The sequence below is a fragment of the Argopecten irradians genome, chromosome 2 (genome assembly GCF_041381155.1).
Source record: "Argopecten irradians isolate NY chromosome 2, Ai_NY, whole genome shotgun sequence".
NCBI lineage: Eukaryota > Metazoa > Mollusca > Bivalvia > Pectinida > Pectinidae > Argopecten > Argopecten irradians.
The window spans coordinates 780490-802437 of record NC_091135.1 but is presented as its reverse complement, the minus strand read 5'-3'; the positions used below and the strand labels follow the sequence as shown (position 1 = coordinate 802437).

The 21948-nt window shown below is 44.5% G+C and overlaps 1 protein-coding gene across 2 annotated transcripts; it reads right to left on the bottom strand.

The window, feature by feature from the left end:
* Positions 1-1645: 1645 nt before the first annotated feature.
* LOC138313965 (aquaporin-11-like) lies at positions 1646-21540 on the bottom strand. Of its 2 annotated transcripts, XR_011207307.1 has the most exons (4): positions 21284-21540; positions 3912-4582; positions 2541-3490; positions 1646-2488 (listed from the first exon to the last, which is right to left on the bottom strand). XR_011207307.1 is itself a non-coding variant. In XM_069254192.1 (3 exons), the coding sequence occupies exons 2-3, from the start codon at positions 4579-4581 to the stop codon at positions 3285-3287; spliced, it is 876 nt and encodes a 291-aa protein (XP_069110293.1). In that variant the 5' UTR covers position 4582; positions 21284-21540; the 3' UTR covers positions 1646-3284. The 2 variants fall into 2 exon arrangements, 1 of the variants encoding a protein (XP_069110293.1); XM_069254192.1 differs by having other exon boundaries at positions 1646-3490.
* Positions 21541-21948: the final 408 nt, after the last annotated feature.

The window sequence follows — 21948 nt, the reverse complement described above, 5'->3', positions numbered from 1 at the left end:
GTACCCATGCCCGAGCAAAAGTCAAGCACGTTAAATAAATGAACTACATTACCACTGAGGAGGTGATAAAATGATTTTTAGGCATGGCAATTCACCAAATAAAGAAAACACTCTTCTACTGTCAGAGCGATTTGAACGATTCTAGACAAAAGTTGCATTACTTTACGAGCAAGGGACAGGGTTCGGCATACAAGATGTTCGACCACAATGTGTAATGGCGGACAGCGAGCAAGTTGAACATTTCACACGCATTTCACCAACATGGGCTTTTCTGGCATATCAAAGTAAAACCGACTGATCTAACTTCTATTAGAACTTGGTTTTTCCGATATATGTACAAATTTTAATGTTCTCTTAGACTAAATTGTCCCTTTAAGCAACATAAATACTATGTAGAACTGAATTCAACACTTCTATGTATATGTAACGATAAGTTAATATGCTGACTTGGGTAGGGATTAATAATTTACACTATAGAACTTATTGTTTTATGTTTATGATGCATTTTGGAAAAGATGAAACCAGCTTTTGCATTTAATGTGAAAAATGTTTCAATATTTTCTGTAGGTATGAGGAAAATTTTCTTCATCCAATGATCATGAAAGACGACTAAATTTAAGACATTTCTGTTGTATCTTTCTAAATTACTTTTGGTTTTTAGACGTCACCCGTAACAATGCTTCATGTCTTAGGTAAGGCCATTCCTGTGAGGAAGGCTATTGCCTAACAAAATTTTGTTTCCTGATCAAGGCACACAACAATCTAAAATAATAGGCTCTTACTCCACATAGCTCTCAGGAGAAAGGATTGGGACTGGTTTGCCCGTTGTCATTATAATGTAACCAGGTGGTAGGAGCTGTTTGGTTTATGAGACAACTTATGCACCAGAGAGATATCAAGATTAAATGTACAAGAGTTTCACAATTAAAGATAGACACAACAAGAATATACATTTCTCAACCAACAAACACACGTAACACATAGTTTGATGGAGAAGTCGTCCATGGATTACCTTTAAGGGACAATTCAGTCTAAGAGTACATTAAAATTTGCACGTATTTCGGAAACAAACCAGTCCTTATAGAAATTAGATTACATCTAGTTGGTTTTACTGTGATATGCCAGAAAAGCCCATTATAGTGAAATGTATGTGAAATGTTCAGACTCGCTTACTGGTCGGATGTCGTGTATGCCCGAACCCTAGCCCTTGCCAATGTAGTAAAGGTTTGTTTTGTATAGAACTACTCATATCGCTCTTACAGTAGTGTGTTTACCTTATTAGATGAATGTTCTTGTCTAAAAATACTTTCATTAACTCCTCAGTGGTTATTTATTGCATTTGTTTAACGTGCGTGACTTTGGCTCAGGTATGGGTACAGCATGTTATACCTACTTAATCGTATTGATCAACGATTTGGAATTTCAACGGTATCAATCAAAATACTTAACGTCTTGAAATTTGCCAATATTTATTGTTATATGTTTCATAAGGAATGTAGAACAATACATTTATATCATATTTTGTTTCGTAGTTATGTAACAAAATTACACTTACTGAATTGTCCTTTTAAGCGAAATAAGTTTAGTCTTCAAACCTCAATTGACGTGGATATCATATCGAATCGAATTACAACTGATCAAGAAGTGTATTTTTCTGAGTCTTTATTAGGAAATATATAAAGTAACAGCCAAGTTACGTACAGAACGATGGACGTTTCGACGTCTCGATGGTGGCTCAAAAGTAAGGGTACATCACTCAGTATCACAGCACGCAAAGTAGGATACAGAGGGACCTCTCTGGGGTCTTATTGGTGGGACCTCTCAGGGGTCCAATTAGAGGGACCTTTCTAAAGTCCTACTAGTGGGACCTCTCTGGGGTCCTACTAGTGGGCCTCTCTGGGGTCCTACTAGTGGGACCTCTCTGGGGTCCTTCTAGTGGGGCCTCTCTGGGGTTCTACTAGTGGGGCCTCTCTGGGGTCCTACTAGTGGGACCTCTCTGGGGTCCTACTAGTGGGACCTCTCTGGGGTCCTTCTAGTGGGACCTCTCTGGGGTCCTTCTAGTGAGACCTCTCTGGGGTCCTTCTAGTGGGACCTTTCTGGTATCCTACTAGTGGGACCTCTCTGGAGTCCTACTAGTGGGACCTCTCTGGTATCCTACTAGTGGGACCTCTCTGGTATCCTACTAGTGGGACCTCTCTGGTGTTCTAGTAGTGGGACCTCTCTGGTATCCTACTAGTGGGACCTCTCTGGAGTCCTTCTAGTGGGACCTCTCTGGTATCCTACTAGTGGGACCTCTCTGGTGTCCTCCTAGTGGGACCTCTCTGGGGTCCTACTAGTGGGGTTTAATATCTAGTACAACCTGTTGAATTAACTTAATAATTTAGCACAGCAAGGTAGTTTGTAATCACATAATTCATAATTCATCCTACTAGTGGGACCTCTCTGGAGTCCTTCTAGTGGGACCTCTCTGGGGTCCTTCTAGTGGGACCTCTCTCTGGGGTCCTTCTAGTAAGACCTCTCTGGGGTCCTTCTAGTGGGACCTTTCTGGTATCCTACTATTGGGACCTCTCTGGAGTCCTACTAGTGGGACCTCTCTGGTATCCTACTAGTGGGACCTCTCTGGTATCCTACTAGTGGGACCTCTCTGGTATCCTACTAGTGGGACCTCTCTGGAGTCCTTCTAGTGGGACCTCTCTGGTATCCTACTAGTGGGACCTCTCTGGTGTCCTCCTAGTGGGACCTCTCTGGGGTCCTACTAGTGGGGTTTAATATCTAGTACAACCTGTTGAATTAACTTAATAATTTATCACAGCAAGGTAGTTTGTAATCACATAATTCATCAAAGTAAATGTCTTCAGGTGCTACATACAGAATATACCATAATAACATGGGAAGGGAGGTAATTCGGAGACAGAATCCTCAACCCAATGGAATTTTAATGGGAACTAACTCTAGAAGGCATGAATGTTATAAGCAGAAATGTAAAGCTGTCAATAATGAAATACAGAAAACAGATTCACACAATGATTGTCTTAGCAACATTGTAGTTATTATGCTTTGAAATGGAATTTTCTGTTGATTTCTGGATGTAACAATATCAACCGTGTTTACTTTAATATACCGTATTTGAATACGCATTTCAGTAATTATTGTTATAACTTGACAATTGTTTAGTCAACTATTTTGGTTAACAATTTACTAACATTGCAAATATGCGAAACTAAAACATCATGGCAGTCACATGAGAACACAGCAATGGTTGAGGAGAGTTGTAGTTCAATCATTTACTGTCTCTTCTTCTGGGTGGTGGCTGGTCTGGACTTTGTCACGTCGATGTGGAGGACACGATCGAAGAGAAGAGCGATGATACATCCAACGAACGGCCCGATCCAGTAGACAATGAGATGATCCTGGTTGGTAGCGCCCTTACAGCCAAGAAGGTGACCAGTAGCCATGGCTGGGTTAAAGTACATACCGGTGGTGGAGATTCCTACAACGGAACAAACTCAATATTGTAAGGATTAGAATAATACTCGTCTGATTGAACCATACCGTGCACGGATGCTCATGAAATAATACTAAGTACTTAGCAGACTAAGGATTCTATATTTCTATATACCCGACAGGATCCAAATGTAGCAAGATATTACAATGTTACTATGTCTAAAGTAGCTCTAGACAAATTTCTCATTTACTGTGATGATATGTTTACCAAATAATTCGATGTCTTTACTTCAATATTCTCAATTCTACATTTAAGCGAAGCTTTAAACAAAACACAAAATATACGTTTATATCCGATATATCATGCAATTATCACAATAACATTATATAGTACCACAAATGAGAATACAATCATTTTCAGTAAAAACAGAAATTTTGCTTTCATTTTAGTTTGAGATTAAACTTACCGACTACAATCATCAGAGCACCATTGCCTACTTTGATCAGTTCGTCGATGAACGAGTTCTTCATTACCGTCTGCATCCCAAGCCAGGTGTCGATCAGAGTAGCGGCCAATTCTATCCCCATACCGGCCAGAAGAGTGACGTTTAGGTCCGTCACACAACTAGTTTCGTAGTACCTCTCCCTGTGGTCAGGGACCATGTCCAGTGACCACACCAGCCTGGCAAACCTGTAGGACGCTAGTCCGGCAAGAGTCTGGACAGCTATCTTCACCAGAGCTTTGACCGGACCGATTTCCCTCATACATAAGGAATACAGAGCCTTGACAGGGTTTTCTGAGGCACTAAAGTATGTCCTATTGGCGATTATACATTCAATAACTACGGCAATGAACAACCAAACTGGACCGTAATGACTGAAAATAAAATTATTTTCATAAAAGTACGCACACATTTCCATAGTAGCGAGAAAATCACAAACATATTCACTGATGACTGGATGGAGTATTACTTTGCTTAGTACTCTAAGAATAAACCCCGAGAGAATAGTAATGGTAAGGTATAGAAGAGATCCACCCATCGGTGTGAAAAACTCTTCCACTGGCAGTGTTCCGAAAGCCATCTGCCACAATGGACGCCATGTTGTACCATTGGACAGCATCATGTTTGCTGCCATCCTGGAAATAAAATGAGAAACAGATTGAAACCTTGTTTTTAAAACATGATTCATGATTTATATATATCGTATAGCCATTTGTTTTTGTTGTGATATTTTGCGATTTCGCGGGCCATTGACGTGATCGCAAAATTTTGATCCGTAAAATATTAACAATGGATACAAGGACATAGTCATTCAGATCCCCCGCCAATGGAGATATCAAACCTGAAGTAAGTTTGATTATGGAGACTTATGTGTATGAAAAAACCAGGAAAAAGGAAGTTGAGCTAAAGAAAGATGGAGTATAATTCAAGTAGAGCGGGGCTGCAATTGTTGAATCGGGTATACAGCCTTGACATTTATATTAGACTATATACACAAAGATGGGTGGAGTTTTGCAGAATAACATTTACCGTTTTCCAGTTATGCTGCGGAAACAAACCTGGTACAAAAATATGATATTTTCAGCAATGTTTCCATGGTTACGGAAAAAGTGCAAAAAATGAAAACCTGAAAATAGCAAAAGGCACTACTAGACCATAAGAACAATGTGTCTATGAAGTTTCATGGAAATATCTCTGCTGGTTTTAGAGTTGTGCTCCGGAAACGATTCTTACACAAAAATCTGCCATTTTCAGCAATGTTTCCATGGTTACAGAAAAAAGTACAAAAAGTGAAAACCTTAAAATAGCAAAAGGCACTACTAGACCATAAGACCAATGTGTCCATGAAGTTTCGTGGAAATATCTCTGCTGGTTTTAGAGTTATGCTCCGGAAACGAACCTGGTACAAAAATATGATATTTTCAGCAATGTTTCCATGGTTACGGAAAAAAAATAAAAAAATGAAAACCTAAAAATAGCAAAAGGCACTACTAGACCATAAGACCAATGTGTGTATGAAGTTTCGTGGAAATATCTTTACTGGTTTTAGAGTTATGCTCCGGAAACCATTCGTACGGACGGACGGCCGGACGGACGGACGGACGGACGGAACCCATTTGTATATCCCCCACCAACTTCGTTGGGCAGGGGATAAAAATACATATAACCTTAAAACCAAATCGCGAAAATTGTATTCGCTAAAACTGAATTGTTATGGTATTTTGTCCAAAATAACCTGCTACACGGTATATGCATGTATAAAGTATTGGTTCGCCATATAATCAAATGTCATGAAATTCATGAAAAGTACATGCATAACTATTTCAAATAGTTCCTACCAATCAAAAACTTTTTTTCTAAAGGTTTCAACATTGATAACATTTTAATCGTCGTGTTATATTCCTATTACATATGATACATTATCATACGTACCACTCAAACGTTCTGATTGTGTTACCTTACTGTAAATTTGTAAATAAGTGCATTTAGACGTGTTGTTTTAATAAAAATGTAAACAATTGTCGATGGATGTCTCCCTAATGACATGTTTCCGTTACACAGAGAAACACATATATCGTATATATATAAGAGCGTATGACAGGTAAAGCGTTATGTGGATACCTGCTACCTACAGTACTAAAGGTGACTAAATGGATTTAGTGTAATCTGTTTTTCATTACTGACTGCTAATATGGTATTAAACTGAGCGCAAGGCGCGAGAGAAGATATATGCCCTACCCATAGTCTGAACACAAGTTGTTATTGCTGCTGCTTTGCGATCTACATATTGGAGAGTAGGATGGTAATAGTTTGTCCCAATAACAGTGAAAACACGGTAACAGCTAAAGCAAAAGAGTATCAATCTGTTTTTATGTATGCATGCATTATCTTAGTTAAACGTTAGTTTTAAAAATATCAACATTTGCTGTCAGCTGGTGAAGAAGTGACTCTCTGCTGTTCTGAGGGGGAAAACAGTCATTTAAAGACGGTTCCCCGTCGTATGTTGTGTGTGTATTTTAGGAGACTGTAGCATTTCACAAAAGCCCTTGCTTAGCGCTCATTGCTCTGTAGGTAGGGCATAAGAATTGTACCTTCATGTCGTAAAAGGCGACTAAATTTAAAATATTATATATTTCTCTTCTTCCTTCCTAACGTCTCCCTTGACACCTTCGCACTTTTGGTCGTCAGTCTAGCGCTCACCCTTGTAAATAAGGTTTTGGGTTCCGTCCCCTGGCAGAGACTCACCATAATCTACAAAAGTGGTAATCACTGTTCCTGTTTAGCACTAAACATTAAAGTCATCTGTTGTCAATATAATTTGACCTGGTGGGATGTGTAGTTTGATGTATTCGGCGGCGTGCTTCAGTAATATAGCATTATAAAAATAGCAAGAGTTCCACTATACAAGAAGACAGAACACGAATATACCGCAGTCTCCCAACACAGACACCCACACACCGCAACACATAACAATTGATGAAATATAACGATGTGCAAATTTATATTTATATTATATTACTATTCATAAGCAACATAACATCCTGCCATAAGCACCGGCATGCTGATTGGGATTCTTTTAGTCACGTGAAAGCAATTTTAATAGCATTGTAACGAGAAACTGTAGTATAATATTACACTACGTGTGTATGGCCACAGTGTGGCACTCTGTTGACCAGTAACGTGTGTATGGCCACAATGTGACACTCGATTGACCAATAACGTGTGTATGGCCACAGTGTGAGACGCTATAGACCAGTAACGTGTGTATGGCCACAGTGTGACACGCTATAGACCAGTAACGTGTGTATGGCCACAGTGTGTCACCACAGTGTGACACTCTATTGACCAGTAACGTGTGTATGGCCACAGTGTGACACGCTATAGACCAGTAACGTGTGTATGGCCACAGTGTGACACTCTATTGACCAGTAACGTGTGTATGGCCACAGTGTGACACTCTATTGACCAGTAACGTGTGTATGGCCACAGTGTGACACTCTATTGACCAGTAACGTGTGTATGGCCACAGTGTGACACGCTATTGACCAGTAACGTATGTATGGCCCTAGTGTGACACGCTATTGACCAGTAACGTATGTATGGCCCAAGTGTGGCACTCTATTGACCAGTAACGTGTGTATGGCCACAGTGTGACACGCTATTGACCAGTAACGTGTGTATGGCCACAGTGTGACACTCTATTGACCAGTAACGTGTGTATGGCCACAGTGTGACACGCTATTGACCAGTAACGTGTGTATGGCCACAGTGTGACACTCTATTGACCAGTAACGTGTGTATGGCCACAGTGTGACACTCTATTGACCAGTAACGTGTGTATGGCCACAGTGTGACACTCTATTGACCAGTAACGTGTGTATGGCCACATTGTGACACTCTATTGACCAGTAACGTGTGTATGGCCACAGTGTGACACTCTATTGACCAGTAACGTGTGTATGGCCACAGTGTGACACTCTATTGACCAGTAACGTGTGTATGGCCACAGTGTGACACTCTATTGACCAGTAACGTGTGTATGGCCACAGTGTGACACTCTATTGACCAGTAACGTGTGTATGGCCACAGTGTGACACTCTATTGACCAGTAACGTGTGTATGGCCACAGTGTGACACTCTATTGACCAGTATGACCAGTAACGTGTGTATGGCCACAGTGTGACACTCTATTGACCAGTAACGTGTGTATGGCCACAGTGTGACACTCTATTGACCAGTAACGTGTGTATGGCCACAGTGTGACACTCTATTGACCAGTAACGTGTGTATGGCCACAGTGTGACACTCTATTGACCAGTAACGTGTGTATGGCCACAGTGTGACACTCTATTGACCAGTAACGTGTGTATGGCCACAGTGTGACACGCTATTGACCAGTAACGTGTGTATGGCCACAGTGTGACACTCTTATTGACCAGTAACGTGTGTATGGCCACAGTGTGACACTCTATTGACCAGTAACGTGTGTATGGCCACAGTGTGACACTCTATTGACCAGTAACGTGTGTATGGCCACAGTGTGACACGCTATAGACCAGTAACGTGTGTATGGCCACAGTGTGACACCCAGTAACGTGTGTATGGCCACAGTGTGACACTCTATTGACCAGTAACGTGTGTATGGCCACAGTGTGACACTCTATTGACCAGTAACGTGTGTATGGCCACAGTGTGACACTCTATTGACCAGTAACGTGTGTATGGCCACAGTGTGACACTCTATTGACCAGTAACGTGTGTATGGCCACAGTGTGACACTCTATTGACCAGTAACGTGTGTATGGCCACAGTGTGACACGCTATTGACCAGTAACGTGTGTATGGCCACAGTGTGACACTCTATTGACCAGTAACGTGTGTATGGCCACAGTGTGACACTCTATTGACCAGTAACGTGTGTATGGCCACAGTGTGACACGCTATAGACCAGTAACGTGTGTATGGCCACAGTGTGACACGCTATTGACCAGTAACGTGTGTATGGCCACAGTGTGACACTCTATTGACCAGTAACGTGTGTATGGCCACAGTGTGACACTCTATTGACCAGTAACGTGTGTATGGCCACAGTGTGACACTCTATTGACCAGTAACGTGTGTATGGCCACAGTGTGACACTCTATTGACCAGTAACGTGTGTATGGCCACAGTGTGACACTCTATTGACCAGTAACGTGTGTATGGCACAGTGTGACACTCTATTGACCAGTAACGTGTGTATGGCCACAGTGTGACACCTATAGACCAGTAACGTGTGTATGGCCACAGTGTGACACTCTATTGACCAGTAACGTGTGTATGGCCACAGTGTGACACTCTATTGACCAGTAACGTGTGTATGGCCACAGTGTGACACTCTATTGACCAGTAACGTGTGTATGGCCACAGTGTGACACTCTATTGACCAGTAACGTGTGTATGGCCACAGTGTGACACTCTATTGACCAGTAACGTGTGTATGGCCACAGTGTGACACTCTATTGACCAGTAACGTGTGTATGGCCACAGTGTGACACTCTATTGACCAGTAACGTGTGTATGGCCACAGTGTGACACGCTATAGACCAGTAACGTGTGTATGGCCACAGTGTGACACTCTATTGACCAGTAACGTGTGTATGGCCACAGTGTGACACGCTATTGACCAGTAACGTGTGTATGGCCACAGTGTGACACTCTATTGACCAATAACGTGTGTATGGCCACAGTGTGACACTCTATTGACCAGTAACGTGTGTATGGCCACAGTGTGACACTCTATTGACCAGTAACGTGTGTATGGCCACAGTGTGACACTCTATTGACCAGTAACGTGTGTATGGCCACAGTGTGACACGCTATTGACCAGTAACGTGTGTATGGCCACAGTGTGACACGCTATTGACCAGTAACGTGTGTATGGCCACAGTGTGACACGCTATTGACCAGTAACGTGTGTATGGCCACAGTGTGACACTCTATTGACCAGTAACGTGTGTATGGCCACAGTGTGACACTCTATTGACCAGTAACGTGTGTATGGCCACAGTGTGACACTCTATTGACCAGTAACGTGTGTATGGCCACAGTGTGACACTCTATTGACCAGTAACGTGTGTATGGCCACAGTGTGACACCTATTGACCAGTAACGTGTGTATGGCCACAGTGTGTGACACTCTATTGACCAGTAACGTGTGTATGGCCACAGTGTGACACTCTATTGACCAGTAACGTGTGTATGGCCACAGTGTGACACTCTATTGACCAGTAACGTGTGTATGGCCACAGTGTGACACTCTATTGACCAGTAACGTGTGTATGGCCACAGTGTGACACTCTATTGACCAGTAACGTGTGTATGGCCACAGTGTGACACTCTATTGACCAGTAACGTGTGTATGGCCACAGTGTGACACTCTATTGACCAGTAACGTGTGTATGGCCACAGTGTGACACTCTATTGACCAGTAACGTGTGTATGGCCACAGTGTGACACTCTATTGACCAGTAACGTGTGTATGGCCACAGTGTGACACTCTATTGACCAGTAACGTGTGTATGGCCACAGTGTGACACTCTATTGACCAGTAACGTGTGTATGGCCACAGTGTGACACTCTATTGACCAGTAACGTGTGTATGGCCACAGTGTGACACTCTATTGACCAGTAACGTGTGTATGGCCACAGTGTGACACCTATTGACCAGTAACGTGTGTATGGCCACAGTGTGACACTCTATTGACCAGTAACGTGTGTATGGCCACAGTGTGACACTCTATTGACCAGTAACGTGTGTATGGCCACAGTGTGACACTCTATTGACCAGTAACGTGTGTATGGCCACAGTGTGACACTCTATTGACCAGTAACGTGTGTATGGCCACAGTGTGACACGCTATTGACCATAACGTGTGTATGGCCACAGTGTGACACTCTATTGACCAGTAACGTGTGTATGGCCACAGTGTGACACTCTATTGACCAGTAACGTGTGTATGGCCACAGTGTGACACTCTATTGACCAGTAACGTGTGTATGGCCACAGTGTGACACTCTATTGACCAGTAACGTGTGTATGGCCACAGTGTGACACTCTATTGACCAGTAACGTGTGTATGGCCACAGTGTGACACTCTATTGACCAGTAACGTGTGTATGGCCACAGTGTGACACTCTATTGACCAGTAACGTGTGTATGGCCACAGTGTGACACTCTATTGACCAGTAACGTGTGTATGGCCACAGTGTGACACGCTATTGACCAGTAACGTGTGTATGGCCACAGTGTGACACGCTATTGACCAGTAACGTGTGTATGGCCACAGTGTGACACGCTATTGACCAGTAACGTGTGTATGGCCACAGTGTGACACTCTATTGACCAGTAACGTGTGTATGGCCACAGTGTGACACTCTATTGACCAGTAACGTGTGTATGGCCACAGTGTGACACTCTATTGACCAGAAACGTATGTATGGCCCAAATGTGACACTCTATTGACCAGTAACGTGTGTATGGTCACAGTGTGACACTCTATTGACCAGTAACGTGTGTATGGCCACAGTGTGACACTCTATTGACCAGTAACGTGTGTATGGCCACAGTGTGACACTCTATTGACCAGTAACGTGTGTATGGCCACAGTGTGACACTCTATTGACCAGTAACGTGTGTATGGCCACAGTGTGACACTCTATTGACCAGTAACGTGTGTATGGCCACAGTGTGACACTCTATTGACCAGTAACGTGTGTATGGCCACAGTGTGACACTCTATTGACCAGTAACGTGTGTATGGCCACAGTGTGACACTCTATTGACCAGTAACGTGTGTATGGCCACAGTGTGACACTCTATTGACCAGTAACGTGTGTATGGCCACAGTGTGACACTCTATTGACCAGTAACGTGTGTATGGCCACAGTGTGACACTCTATTGACCAGTAACGTGTGTATGGCCACAGTGTGACACTCTATTGACCAGTAACGTATGTATGGCCCAAGTGTGACACTCTATTGACCAGTAACGTGTGTATGGCCACAGTGTGACACTCTATTGACCAGTAACGTGTGTATGGCCACAGTGTGACACTCTATTGACCAGTAACGTGTGTATGGCCACAGTGTGACACTCTATTGACCAGTAACGTGTGTATGGCCACAGTGTGACACTCTATTGACCAGTAACGTGTGTATGGCCACAGTGTGACACTGTGTATGGCCACAGTGTGACACGCTATTGACCAGTAACGTGTGTATGGCCACAGTGTGACACGCTATTGACCAGTAACGTGTGTATGGCCACAGTGTGACACTCTATTGACCAGTAACGTGTGTATGGCCACAGTGTGACACTCTATTGACCAGTAACGTGTGTATGGCCACAGTGTGACACTCTATTGACCAGTAACGTGTGTATGGCCACAGTGTGACACTCTATTGACCAGTAACGTGTGTATGGCCACAGTGTGACACTCTATTGACCAGTAACGTGTGTATGGCCACAGTGTGACACCTATTGACCAGTAACGTGTGTATGGCCACAGTGTGACACCTATTGACCAGTAACGTGTGTATGGCCACAGTGTGACACCTATTGACCATAACGTGTGTATGGCCACAGTGTGACACTCTATTGACCAGTAACGTGTGTATGGCCACAGTGTGACACTCTATTGACCAGTAACGTGTGTATGGCCACAGTGTGACACTCTATTGACCAGTATGACCAGTAACGTGTGTATGGCCACAGTGTGACACTCTATTTACCAGTAACGTGTGTATGGCCACAGTGTGACACTCTATTGACCAGTAACGTGTGTATGGCCACAGTGTGACACTCTATTGACCAGTAACGTGTGTATGGCCACAGTGTGACACTCTATTGACCAGTAACGTGTGTATGGCCACAGTGTGACACTCTATTGACCAGTAACGTGTGTATGGCCACAGTGTGACACTCTATTGACCAGTAACGTGTGTATGGCCACAGTGTGACACTCTATTGACCAGTAACGTGTGTATGGCCACAGTGTGACACTCTATTGACCAGTAACGTGTGTATGGCCACAGTGTGACACTCTATTGACCAGTAACGTGTGTATGGCCACAGTGTGACACTCTATTGACCAGTAACGTGTGTATGGCCACAGTGTGACACGCTATTGACCAGTAACGTGTGTATGGCCACAGTGTGACACTCTATTGACCAGTTTGACCAGTAACGTGTGTATGGCCACAGTGTGACACTCTATTTACCAGTAACGTGTGTATGGCCACAGTGTGACACTCTATTGACCAGTAACGTGTGTATGGCCACAGTGTGACACTCTATTGACCAGTAACGTGTGTATGGCCCAAGTGTGACACTCTATTGACCAGTAACGTGTGTATGGTCACAGTGTGACACTCTATTGACCAGTAACGTGTGTATGGGCCACAGTGTGACACTCTATTGACCAGTAACGTGTGTATGGCCACAGTGTGACACTCTATTGACCAGTAACGTGTGTATGGCCACAGTGTGACACTCTATTGACCAGTAACGTGTGTATGGCCACAGTGTGACACCTATTGACCAGTAACGTGTGTATGGCCACAGTTGTGACACTCTATTGACCAGTAACGTGTGTATGGCCACAGTGTGACACTCTATTGACCAGTAACGTGTGTATGGCCACAGTGTGACACGCTATTGACCAGTAATGTATACGTATGAATGGCCCTAGTGTGACACAGTGTGACACTCTATTGACCAGTAACGTGTGTATAGCCACAGTGTGACACTCTATTGACCAGTATGACCAGTAACGTGTGTATGGCCACAGTGTGACACTCTATTGACCAGTAACGTGTGTATGGCCACAGTGTGACACTCTATTGACCAGTAACGTGTGTATGGCCACAGTGTGACACTCTATTGACCAGTAACGTGTGTATGGCCACAGTGTGACACTCTATTGACCAGTAACGTGTGTATGGCCACAGTGTGACACTCTATTGACCAGTAACGTGTGTATGGCCACAGTGTGACACGCTATTGACCAGTAACGTGTGTATGGCCACAGTGTGACACTCTATTGACCAGTAACGTGTGTATGGCCACAGTGTGACACTCTATTGACCAGTAACGTGTGTATGGCCACAGTGTGACACTCTATTGACCAGTAACGTGTGTATGGCCACAGTGTGACACTCTATTGACCAGTAACGTGTGTATGGCCACAGTGTGACACTCTATTGACCAGTAACGTGTGTATGGCCACAGTGTGACACTCTATTGACCAGTAACGTGTGTATGGCCACAGTGTGACACTCTATTAACCAGTAACGTGTGTATGGCCACAGTGTGACACTCTATTGACCAGTAACGTGTGTATGGCCACAGTGTGACACGTCTATTGACCAGTAACGTGTGTATGGCCACAGTGTGACACTCTATTGACCAGTAACGTGTGTATGGCCACAGTGTGACACGCTATTGACCAGTAACGTGTGTATGGCCACAGTGTGACACTCTATTGACCAGTAACGTGTGTATGGCCACAGTGTGACACTCTATTGACCAGTATGACCAGTAACGTGTGTATGGCCACAGTGTGACACGCTATTGACCAGTAACGTGTGTATGGCCACAGTGTGACACGCTATTGACCAGTAACGTGTGTATGGCCACAGTGTGACACGCTATTGACCAGTAACGTGTGTATGGCCACAGTGTGACACTCTATTGACCAGTAACGTGTGTATGGCCACAGTGTGACACTCTATATTGACCAGAAACGTGTGTATGGCCACAGTGTGACACTCTATTGACCAGTAACGTGTGTATGGCCACAGTGTGACACTCTATTGACCAGTAACGTGTGTATGGCCACAGTGTGACACTCTATTGACCAGTAACGTGTGTATGGCCACAGTGTGACACTCTATTGACCAGTAACGTGTGTATGGCCACAGTGTGACACTCTATTGACCAGTAACGTGTGTATGGCCACAGTGTGACACTCTATTGACCAGTAACGTGTGTATGGCCACAGTGTGACACGCTATAGACCAGTAACGTGTGTATGGCCACAGTGTGACACGCTATTGACCAGTAACGTGTGTATGGCCACAGTGTGACACGCTATTGACCAGTAACGTTGTGTATGGCCACAGTGTGACACTATTGAACAGTAACGTGTGTATGGCCACAGTGTGACACTCTATTGACCAGTAACGTGTGTATGGCCACAGTGTGACACTCTATTGACCAGTAACGTGTGTATACATGGACACATTGACCAGTAACGTGTGTATGGCCACAGTGTGACACACTATTGACCAGTAACGTGTGTATGGCCACAGTGTGTGTATGGCACTCTATTGACCAGTAACGTGTGTATGGCCACAGTGTGACACTCTATTGACCAGTAACGTGTGTATGGCCACAGTGTGACACCTATTGACCAGTAACGTGTGTATGGCCACAGTGTGACACGCTATTGACCAGTAACGTGTGTATGGCCACAGTGTGACACTCTATTGACCAGTAACGTGTGTATGGCCCAAATGTGACACTCTATTGACCAGTAACGTGTGTATGGTCACAGCGTGACACTCTATTGACCAGTAACATGTGTATGGTCACAGTGTGACACGCTATTGACCAGTAACGTGTGTATGGCCACAGTGTGACACTCTATTGACCAGTAACGTGTGTATGGCCACAGTGTGACACTCTATTGACCAGTAACGTGTGTATGGCCACAGTGTGACACTCTATTGACCAGTAACGTGTGTATGGCCACAGTGTGACACTCTATTGACCAATAACGTGTGTATGGCCACAGTGTGACACTCTATTGACCGGTAACGTGTGTATGGCCACAGTGTGACACCTATTGACCGTAACGTGTGTATGGCCACAGTGTGACACCTATTGACCAGTAACGTGTGTATGGCCACAGTGTGACACTCTTATTGACCAGTAACGTGTGTATGGCCACAGTGTGACACTCTATTGACCAGTAACGTGTGTATGGCCACAGTGTGACACGCTATGACCAGTAACGTGTGTATGGCCACAGTGTGACACTCTATTGACCAGTAACGTGTGTATGGCCACAGTGTGACACTCTATTGACCAGTAACGTGTGTATGGCCACAGTGTGACACGCTATTGACCAGTAACGTGTGTATGGCCACAGTGTGACACTCTATTGACCAGTAACGTGTGTATGGCCACAGTGTGACACGCTATTGACCAGTAACGTGTGTATGGCCACAGTGTGACACGCTATTGACCAGTAACGTGTGTATGGCCACAGTGTGACACTCTATTGACCAGTAACGTGTGTATGGCCACATGTGACACTCTATTGACCAGTAACGTGTGTATGGCCACAGTGTGACACTCTATTGACCAGTAACGTGTGTATGGCCACAGTGTGACACTCTATTGACCAGTAACGTGTGTATGGCCACAGTGTGACACTCTATTGACCAGTAACGTGTGTATGGCCACAGTGTGACACTCTATTGACCAGTAACGTGTGTATGGCCACAGTGTGACACTCTATTGACCAGTAACGTGTGTATGGCCACAGTGTGACACGCTATTAGACCAGTAACGTGTGTATGGCCACAGTGTGACACTCTATTGACCAGTAACGTGTGTATGGCCACAGTGTGACACTCTATTGACCAGTAACGTGTGTATGGCCACAGTGTGAGACGCTATTGACCAGTAACGTGTGTATGGCCACAGTGTGACACGCTATTGACCAGTAACGTGTGTATGGCCACAGTGTGACACTCTATTGACCAGTAACGTGTGTATGGCCACAGTGTGACACTCTATTGACCAGTAACGTGTGTATGGCCACAGTGTGACACTCTATTGACCAGTAACGTGTGTATGGCCACAGTGTGACACTCTATTGACCAGTAACGTGTGTATGGCCACAGTGTGACACTCTATTGACCAGTAACGTGTGTATGGCCACAGTGTGACACGCTATAGACCAGTAACGTGTGTATGGCCACAGTGTGACACGCTATTGACCAGTAACGTGTGTATGGCCACAGTGTGACACTCTATTGACCAGTAACGTGTGTATGGCCACAGTGTGGCACTCTGTTGACCAGTAACGTGTGTATGGCCACAATGTGACACTCTATTGACCAATAACGTGTGTATGGCCACAGTGTGACACGCTATAGACCAGTAACGTGTGTATGGCCACAGTGTGACACGCTATAGACCAGTAACGTGTGTATGGCCACAGTGTGACACTCTATTGACCGGTAACGTGTGTATGGCCACATTGTGACACGCTATTGACCAGTAACGTGTGTATGGCCACAGTGTGACACTCTATTGACCAGTAACGTGTGTATGGCCACAGTGTGACACTCTATTGACCAGTAACGTGTGTGTATGGCCACAGTGTGACACTCTATTGACCAGTAACGTGTGTATGGCCACAGTGTGACACTCTATTGACCAGTAACGTGTGTATGGCCACAGTGTGACACTCTATTGACCAGTAACGTGTGTATGGCCACAGTGTGACACGCTATTGACCAGTAACGTGTGTATGGCCACAGTGTGACACTCTATTGACCAGTAACGTGTGTATGGCCACAGTGTGACACGCTATTGACCAGTAACGTGTGTATGGCCACAGTGTGACACGCTATTGACCAGTAACGTGTGTATGGCCACAGTGTGACACGCTATAGACCAGTAACGTGTGTATGGCCACAGTGTGACACGCTATTGACCAGTAACGTGTGTATGGCCACAGTGTGACACTTTGACCAGTAACGTGTTGCCACAGTGTGACACTCTATTGACCAGTAACGTGTGTATGGCCACAGTGTGACACTCTATTGACCAGTAACGTGTGTATGGCCACAGTGTGACACGCTATTGACCAGTAACGTGTGTATGGCCACAGTGTGACACGCTATTGACCAGTAACGTGTGTATGGCCACAGTGTGACACTCTATTGACCAGTAACGTGTGTATGGCCACAGTGTGACACTCTATTGACCAGTAACGTGTGTATGGCCACAGTGTGACACTCTATTGACCAGTAACGTGTGTATGGCCACAGTGTGACACTCTATTGACCAGTAACGTGTGTATGGCCACAGTGTGACACTCTATTGACCAGTAACGTGTGTATGGCCACAGTGTGACACGCTATTGACCAGTAACGTGTGTATGGCCACAGTGTGACACGCTATAGACCAGTAACGTGTGTATGGCCACAGTGTGACACTCTATTGACCAGTAACGTGTGTATGGCCACAGTGTGACACGCTATTGACCAGTAACGTGTGTATGGCCACAGTGTGACACTCTATTGACCAATAACGTGTGTATGGCCACATTGTGACACTCTATTGACCGGTAACGTGTGTATGGCCACAGTGTGACACGCTATAGACCGGTAACGTGTGTATGGCCACAGTGTGACACGCTATAGACCAGTAACGTGTGTATGGCCACAGTGTGACACTCTATTGACCAGTAACGTGTGTATGGCCACAGTGTGACACTCTATTGACCAGTAACGTGTGTATGGCCACAGTGTGACACTCTATTGACCAGTAACGTGTGTATGGCCACATGTGTGACACCTATACCCAGTAACGTGTGTATGGCCACAGTGTGACACCTATTGACCAGTAACGTGTGTATGGCCACAGTGTGACACGCTATTGACCAGTAACGTGTGTATGGCCACAGTGTGACACTCTATTGACCAGTAACGTGTGTATGGCCACAGTGTGACACTCTATTGACCAGTAACGTGTGTATGGCCACAGTGTGACACATGACACGTTGTATGGCCACAGTGGACCAGTAACCAGTAACGTGTGTATGGCCACAGTGTGACACGCTATTGACCAGTAACGTGTGTATGGCCACAGTGTGACACGCTATTGACCAGTAACGTGTGTATGGCCACAGTGTGACACTCTATTGACCAGTAACGTGTGTATGGCCACAGTGTGACACTCTATTGACCAGAAACGTATGTATGGCCCAAGTGTGACACTCTATTGACCAGTAACGTGTGTATGGCCACAGTGTGACACTCTATTGACCAGTAACGTGTGTATGGCCACAGTGTGACACTCTATTGACCAGTAACGTGTGTATGGCCACAGTGTGACACTCTATTGACCAGTAACGTGTGTATGGCCACAGTGTGACACTCTATTGACCAGTAACGTGTGTATGGCCACAGTGTGACACTCTATTGACCAGTAACGTGTGTATGGCCACAGTGTGACACTCTATTGACCAGTAACGTGTGTATGGCCACAGTGTGACACGCTATTGACCAGTAACGTGTGTATGGCCACAGTGTGACACTCTATTGACCAGTAACGTGTGTATGGCCACAGTGTGACACGCTATTGACCAGTAACGTGTGTATGGCCACAGTGTGACACTCTATTGACCAGTAACGTGTGTATGGCCACAGTGTGACACTCTATTGACCAGTAACGTGTGTATGGCCACAGTGTGACACTCTATTGACCAGTAACGTGTGTATGGCCACAGTGTGACACTCTATTGACCAGTAACGTGTGTATGGCCACAATGTGACACTCTATTGACCAGTAACGTGTGTATGGCCACAGTGTGACACTCTATTGACCAGTAACGTGTGTATGGCCACAGTGTGACACTCTATTGACCAGTAACGTGTGTATGGCCACAGTGTGACACGCTATTGACCAGTAACGTGTGTATGGCCACAGTGTGACACGCTATTGACCAGTAACGTGTGTATGGCCACAGTGTGACACGCTATTGACCAGTAACGTGTGTATGGCACAGTGTGACACATTGACCAGTAACGTGTGTATGGCCACAGTGTGACACCGTGCTATTGACCAGTAACGTGTGTATGGCCACAGTGTGACACTCTATTGACCAGTAACGTGTGTATGGCCACAGTGTGACACTCTATTGACCAGTAACGTGTGTATGGCCACAGTGTGACACTCTATTGACCAGTAACGTGTGTATGGCAAGTTGACACTCATTGACCAGTGTGTATGGCCACAGTTGATTGACCAGTAACTGTGTATGGCCACAGTGTGACACTTATGACCAGTAACGTGTGTATGGCCACAGTGTGACACTCTATTGACCAGTATGACCAGTAACGTGTGTATGGCCACAGTGTGACACTCTATTGACCAGTAACGTGTGTATGGCCACAGTGTGACACTCTATTGACCAGTAACGTGTGTATGGCCACAGTGTGACACTCTATTGACCAGTAACGTGTGTATGGCCACAGTGTGACACTCTATTGACCAGAAACGTATGTATGGCCCAAATGTGACACTCTATTGACCAGTAACGTGTGTATGGCCACAGTGTGACACTCTATTGACCAGTAACGTGTGTATGGCCACAGTGTGACACTCTATTGACCAGTAACGTGTGTATGGCCACAGTGTGACACGCTATTGCCCGGTAACGTGTGTATGGCCACAGTGTGGCACACTATTGAACGGTAACGTGTGTATGGCCACAGTGTGACACTCTATTGACCAGTAACGTGTGTATGGCCACAGTGTGACACTCTATTGACCAGTAACGTGTGTATGGCCACAGTGTGACACCCTTTTGACCGGTAACGTGTGTATGGCCACAGTGTGACACACTATTGACCAGTAACGTGCGTAAGGCCCCAGTGTGACACTCTATTGACCAGTAACATTATCTACATCCTTGGTCACAGTTCGTTATCTTATCTCACATTATTCTGCTAGCCCATAGATTAAGGGCGTTTGTCATTTTGACTATTTTCGACGAAAATGTAAGATGTAAAATGTAAAGTTAGAATTTTATGGAACATACCCTTTTTCCATAGTTCGTTTCCTGGTAGATTCAAGTTATGATACAAGTAAGGAGAATTCGGCAGTGTGTTAACACATCCACCTTTACCATTATTGACGTGGAGCTGCTCCAGTTTAGATATATAATTCTGGAAGACATTTAGTGTCTAGATATGAGTGCCCTTGTGCTAATATAGGTTAATATGGATCGAGTGTTCAATGTCATCCATGCATGCCCCTCCCAGTCACCACGCATAATCCACTATTTCATGACAACGTCCTGTTTATAAATGGATATGGAGCTAGTGTGTAAACATGTAAAGTGACCTGATCATTCATGCATATCATCTATATGTCTAGATCTAGGTACGTTGACCTTAGGCTTGTATAATACAGCATTATAACACACGTATACATACACCAAGATTCACTACCGAATACCGTACTACACACATGTTACGTGTTACAAACCTGATGTTCGGATGATTGTCGGTCGGGATTGGTAATGTTCTCTCGACTGTCACACCAGAAAGCCACTTCTAGCTGGACCCTTCTAGCCTGCCCCTATTCAATACGTATGGTCCCCAAAACAGCCCATGTACCAGTCCAGGTTGAAATGTATTGCCGACTTTTGGGACCGGACAGGAAACCTACGGGATGCTACGGTTGCTGGATGGATCTGGACAGCGCTAATCCTGTCAGTGCGATGCTAAAAATAGATGGAGCTATACCAACAAATGTCTAATTAGGTTAGTGGGGCCATAGAGGGGTAATGCCAGTAGAAAAGGTGGCGATAAGCCCAACAGAGAAAACACAATCGTCGTCTTCTATGATTCAATATAAACTGTGTACACAATGCATACTTAAAAACCAACAATTTGATTTTTTGGGTGTTTCTTTCTGAAATTTGACCAACCTTATTTGATGATTTATATAAAGAATGATACATATATATTGTATGTGTATAATTTTCTACATGTATATTATGGAAACAAACATATCATCTATATTTAAGAAATTAAGTTGGTGTATTCTTTCGATTTCACAGAGGATGTGTGCATTTGACTGGTTATATTACCGCAATATCGATATTTTATGACTAACTCGGAACAAAAGCATTTAAAACATATAAAGAA

Bases quoted from the DNA above. Each gene is read 5' to 3' on its own strand.
- LOC138313965 (XM_069254192.1), bottom strand. From the start codon at position 4,581: ATGGCAGCAAACATGATGCTGTCCAATGGTACAACATGGCGTCCATTG. The intron at 3,491-3,911 runs GTAAGTTTAATC...GTTCCGTTGTAG, and splicing joins TGCTCTGATGATTGTAGTCG to GAATCTCCACCACCGGTATG.